This window comes from Myxine glutinosa, chromosome 1 (assembly GCF_964187855.1).
Source record: "Myxine glutinosa chromosome 1, kmMyxGlut1.1, whole genome shotgun sequence".
NCBI classification, from domain to species: domain Eukaryota; kingdom Metazoa; phylum Chordata; class Myxini; order Myxiniformes; family Myxinidae; genus Myxine; species Myxine glutinosa.
Genome location: NC_136261.1, coordinates 139581667 through 139587666, shown reverse-complemented (window position 1 = coordinate 139587666; position 6000 = coordinate 139581667). Strand labels below are relative to the sequence as shown.

At 44.5% G+C, this 6000-nt stretch overlaps 1 protein-coding gene across 3 annotated transcripts in view; it reads right to left on the bottom strand.

The window, feature by feature from the left end:
* Window positions 1-6000, bottom strand: part of KIAA0930 (KIAA0930 ortholog) — a 121245-nt gene that overhangs the window by 13088 nt on the left and 102157 nt on the right. For all 3 annotated transcript variants that reach the window (XM_068118978.2, XM_068118969.2, XM_068118987.2), the window contains one exon: window positions 10-70. In XM_068118978.2, coding sequence (XP_067975079.2) covers window positions 10-70 — 61 coding nt within the window. The remainder of the gene's footprint in view (window positions 1-9; window positions 71-6000) is intronic.

Below are 6000 nucleotides of genomic sequence, written 5' to 3'. Positions count from 1 at the left end.
GCCGCAGTGATGGTGAGTAAAATGTCGGTTGTGCACGCTCGGGTGTTGGTGGCTGGCTCAATGAAGTTGGCTGCAAAAAACACACATTTGCTACAATATGCAGGCCAATGTTCGGTAAGAATTTCCACTTTTTCTCCATTCAATTTATCGAGTACTAGCAGAGTTTATTTGTCGCTTTATTGATGAACCAATTCGTCATGTTTGCCAAAAAGCCCTTCCCCCACCCTCCTCCCAATCATGTCCTGCTCCCCCCACCTTTGACCTGATGTCCCTTCCCACTCAAAATGTCTCGCACACGATGACAGCCTTCAGCAGGCCCCTCCGTTTTGAGGGAGACGTGGGAGGTAGAAGGGAAGGAGGACAAATTTACCGATGTGAAGACTACTTTTAACTCAGCGTTTCCCAGGTGTGGAAATTGTAATACCCTCCACCACCACCAGGTGGCGCTACAAGGTACACATGTACATAAATAATTTACGCCTCCCCATACCCCTGCGTGAGACCGCGACCACAAAGCCTATTAACCCCACCGCCCAAAGTTGTATTTCCACCCTGTCTTTGGAGTTTGTAACTTAAAAAATGTGGTCATAAGGAACTAAGCTACAGAGAAAGAAAGAGAGAGAATGGCGTGTGTGTGTGTGTGTGTATATATATATATATATATATATATATATATATATATATATATATATATATATATATATATATATATATATTGTAACGATTTTGAGAAGTGTGTAACGAATTTGAGAAGTGTAGCGGTTTTTGAGAAGTGTAACAATTTTGGAGGAAGTGTAATGAATGTGAAAACGTTACAATGGAAACGTTACAATGTGAACGTTACAAACGTACGGTACCACCCTGTAATGTAAATAATGGTCGCAGTCAGCGTCCTAGTTAATTGCATGAAATATACACGCAGGTCACGATATATCTTTTAAATAGTGTATTTCCTTATTCCATGTAGGCTAAGTATGTGTTTTCCCACTAGATTGACTTTGCATTGTATCAAACAAAATAAGCGTAGGCCCTTCCAATTTCCCCAAAACCTCCCTTCCAATTGCCTTCCGCATTTTGGCTGGTTTTCTTCAAACCACCATTGGCCACGAGGTAAGGTTGGGGAAGAAAGGCGTGTCTCCACCTCGTCATAAGAAGCAAGGAGTGAACCAGCCCTAACAGCCAATCAACACCGCGGTGAGTGACCCGGTAGGCGTGCCCTCGGAGTCGGCGGCTTGATTTCGCTCGAGGTGATAAAAGCGACTGCAAGGGACTGCTTTACCAGATGAGGGATGACTGGAGATGACTGGAGATGACCCTGAAAGAGGAGCAACGAGGCTGCACCAAAGAGAGGCGGTGAGATGCGAAACGCTCCAAGCCAAAGAGGAGAGGTACTCGGCAAGGAGACCAGCTTTGGAGAGACGCGCTGAAAGGAGGGAGACGGCCCCGCCCCAAGAAGGGGAGCAGGTGTGCCGAACCAGCGCGGGACGTCTACCGCGGTGGATACACGACGGAGGGTTTCCCGCCAAAACCGCGAGGGATTGCGAACTGCGCGCTCCCGACCAAGCGATCGATCTCAAGCCTACCTGCCTGCAATTATCCCCTGTGTAAGTGTGAACGTCCTGTCCTGTTCGTTTGTCTTGGGGCTAAGTAAAAATGAATAGTGTAAGTTAACCATTCGCTGTGTTACTGCTTCTTCCATCCATTGCTGTGTGTGTATAATAAATCTGTTCTTCCTCCGTATTCTTCTTCTTCTTTTTCCTTCTCTTTCGGTCGCTTTAGAGATTTCCCGATTGAATATCTGTGGGGCGATCTGGTCAACGTCGGGTGGAATCGGGTTTTAATCGGGGAGTAACTGTTCGGACGCGGTTAAATACACCACCGCTCGGTCAATATAACATCTAAAAGCCGCGTCTGTAACAATATATATATATATATATATATATATATATATATATATATATATATATATATATATATATATATATATATGTTGGAACCCATCTGTGGATCGGTCCCATCGGCCGATGGGTCTGACCCATCTGTGGATGCACGAGAAATGACAATGCAGACCCATCGGCCGATGGGTCTGCGCCATCTGCGGATGTGTTGTTCACCTTGAAGGTGAACCCATCTGTGTTTCCTATGCATCAATGGTAGATGAGTATGTTTATTTGAACCTAAAAATAAGCAATTGATGTCATAAATGTTTATAAAGCAGTCCGTGACATGTGGTTTAATCTGTTAAACATTTAAAAATCATCTCTGTTAAATTCCTACCACATGTAATTCCAATGACTGTGTACCTGATTGAAGAGCACCATTCTGTCAACACATTCCTTCAAGGTGAACAACACATCCGCAGATGGCGCAGACCCATCGGCCGATGGGTCTGCATTGTCATTTCTCGTGCATCCACAGATGGGTCAGACCCATCGGCCGATGGGACCGATCCACAGATGGGTTCCAACATATATACACAACAACAACAACAACAGGCATTTTAAGGCCATTTTCCCTGCAAGAGCGGGGGTTAGCCTTGCGGTCCCCATGACAATGTTCTCCATTTTGCCATATTTTCTGCATCTCTCCTTGTTAACCCCCTTGCCAGCATTTCTTCTTCGACCATCTTTATCCAAGTCTTTCTCGGTCTTCCCCGTCCTCTACTTCCTTCTACATTCATTTCCATCACTCTTCTCAACCAGTCACTTTCATCCTTCCTCAACACATGACCAAACCATCTCAAACTGTTTCTCTTCACAGCATCCATCACAGGCTCTATTCCCATCATCTTTTGCAATTCATCATTTGTCTTCCTCTCTCTCAACGATACTCCACACATCCACCAAACCATTTGCATTTCCACCCTTTCCAGCCTCCGTTGCTGCTCTACGTTCATTACCCATGTCTCGCTCCCATAAATCATAACACTTCTCATACGCAGCACACACCTTTCCCTTCAGCTTCAACGACACTCCCCTCCTCGTCAGCATGCCACTCAGTTCCTGAAACGTCTTCCATGCACATCTCACTCGAGCAACCGTTGCCGAGTCTGATCCACCTTCTCCATTCAGCATGTCTCCGAGGTAAAAAATGTTTTCACACCTTCCAGCTTCACGCTGTCTCCAAGATCCAACTCAACATTTCCTCCATCTGCAGCTCCCTCTGTGCACACCTTACACTTGAATGTAGCTGCCACACTGGTTAATGACCCTCTCAAACCACTACATTTTTTATGAACCCACTCAGCGCACATTGGACATTGAATGGAATTCACTCCGACACCCTTCCTGCACACAGCACAGGGCCACTTCACAGTTCTTTCCACCTCACCACATGCGTTACCACTTGCCATCACCTTCGTTTTTCCAATATTCACCTTCAGACCTTTTGTCTCCATACATTCCTTCCACTTGTTCATCTTCTCCTTCAGTCCATCCATACTTTCCGCAAACACCACCAGATCATCTGCATACAACAACTCCCACGGTAAACCCTCCTTTACGTTCCGAGCCAGCACCTCCATCACAGCTACAAATAGTAGTGGACTTAGTACCGACCGCTGATGCACTCCCACCTTCACCTCAAACTCACCACTGTTCCCATCCTTCGTCCTTACAGCTGTGCACGCTCTTTTGTACATTGCCATCGTGACTCTGATGAACCATTCCTCCACTCCTAACTTCCTCAATGCCCATGTCACGACTTCACGTGGAACCCTATCGAATGCTTTCTCCAGATCAACAAACCCAAGAAACAACTTCTTCCTCTTCTCCATGTACTTCTCCTGCAAATGCCTCACAATAAAAAGCACATCTGTCCTTCCTCTTCCTGGCATAAATCCAAACTACATTTCGTCAATATTCACTTTCTTCCTTATCCTCCTCTCCAACACCCTTTCCAATACCTTCATTCCATGCTCCAATAACTTTATCGCTCGATACGAGCCACAGTCCAGATGGTCACCTTTCCCCTTGTATAGAGGGACGAGGGTACTCAGTTCCCAAACCACTGGAATGCGGCCTTCTTTCACAACCAGATTGCAGATCTCTGTCATTCTTTTCACACCCCAATTTCCCGCTGCCTTCAACATATCTCCCACAACTCCCGTCGGCCCTCCCGCTTTTCTACTCTTCATTGCTTTTATCGCTTCCTCAACTTCCGTTTCGGTTATCTTCTATGCCGGTCCTAAAACTGGGTTACTCTCGATGTTGCCATCCCATTCATTCTCTGCATTCAACAGTATTTCCATATATCTCTTCCATCTTCCTTTAATTCCATCTGGGTCCACAACGATTTGGCCCACTTCATCCTTCAAGCAACTCACCCGCATCACATCACACCTCTTTCGCTATCTGCTTTGCAATCCTGAATACCGCTCTCTGACCCTCTTCCAAATCCAAGCGTTCACCGAACATTTTCCTACATGCCTCCTGTGCCTTTGCTACCTCTTTCTTTGCAGCCTTCTTGTCTGCCTTATAACTTTCATGCTCTGCCTTTTCTGCCCCCATACCCTTCGCCTTCTGCCACTCCTTGAACTTCTTCCTCTTCTCGTCAATCTTCTTTCCAACTTCATCATCCCACCACCATGTTTCCGAGTGCCTCGGTGGTCCTTTTGTCCATCCACATACCTCACCAACGGCTCCCAACAGACTATCTTTCATTGACATCCAACCAATTTCAAGCTCAACCACATCATCCTCTACCATACTCAGCCTCTCTTTTAATGCCTCCCTCACTGTCACCTCTTTCAACCTCCACACCTTCATTCTCGGTTGGTACTTCACCCGCCGAGCTCTCCTCGCACCTTTCACCCTTATGTCGCAGACCACCAAGTGGTGCTGTGAAACAGCCTCCTCCCCCCCCCCGGGATCACCTTTGTGTCCCGGAGGTGGCCCCTATCTTGCCTACGCACCAGCAGGTAGTCATCGGTTGTCGTCAACCCACCTGACGTGCATGTAACAAGCTTATATCCTCTTTCTGGAACTGAGTATTACAAATCAACAAATCAGCTCCATCAGCAAACTCCAAAATCCTTTCACCTTCTCCATTTCTCACACCATATCCGTAACCCCCCATGAACTCCCTCAAAACCGTCCATACTCCTTCCCACATGTCAATTTAGGTCTCCTCCTACCACAACAACTTCCTCATCTTTCATGTTTTCCATCAGCTTCTCTATCGCACACCAGAACTTGTCCTTCTCATCGCTCCGACCGACGTTCACCAAGAGCTTTCCAATCATCACTTTCACCATCATCAACCTTTCACTCACTCTCGTCACACTCACCACACTGTCTACAAACTCCTCAGAAAACATGACACCAACACCAGTGTTTGGACATATATATATATATATATATATATATATACACAAAGAATTAAGTTAAGCACCCCTACACAACGAATTAAGGTAAGCACCCCCTAATATATATTCTTTGTGTATATGTATACATTGGCATATATTCTAAGGTATGTGAGATCAAATAATGATTGGTATGACATTAGCAATTATCCATTGATGAAATTGAGTGATCAAAGTGAAAAAAAGTGATTGGTTGAGTCAGTGATCCGATCACGTGGGTCCTACACACGTTATTGACGCAAAGATCGCTAGAGGTCTTCTCAGAACAATGACTGTACGTTAGAAAACATAAACGTCATCCACACTGTCCGTGATGGACCTATAGCTCCATACTTAAATTGAGGTGAAAATATGCCTAAAATTCCCAAATAATTTCACCTTAAATTATTCAGAATAAAATATTGAAAACGGCATGATTGTTATGTTTTTATGTGACCATAATATCACTTCTCCAGAAAATATAGCAATATCATGGGTATATTACACTGTTTTGACGACAACAAACTTGTAATGTGCGAAGTTGTAAAAAAACGGGGGGGGTGCTTAACTTAATTCTTTGTGTATATATATATATATATATATATATATATATATATATATATATATATATATATATATATATATATATATATATATAG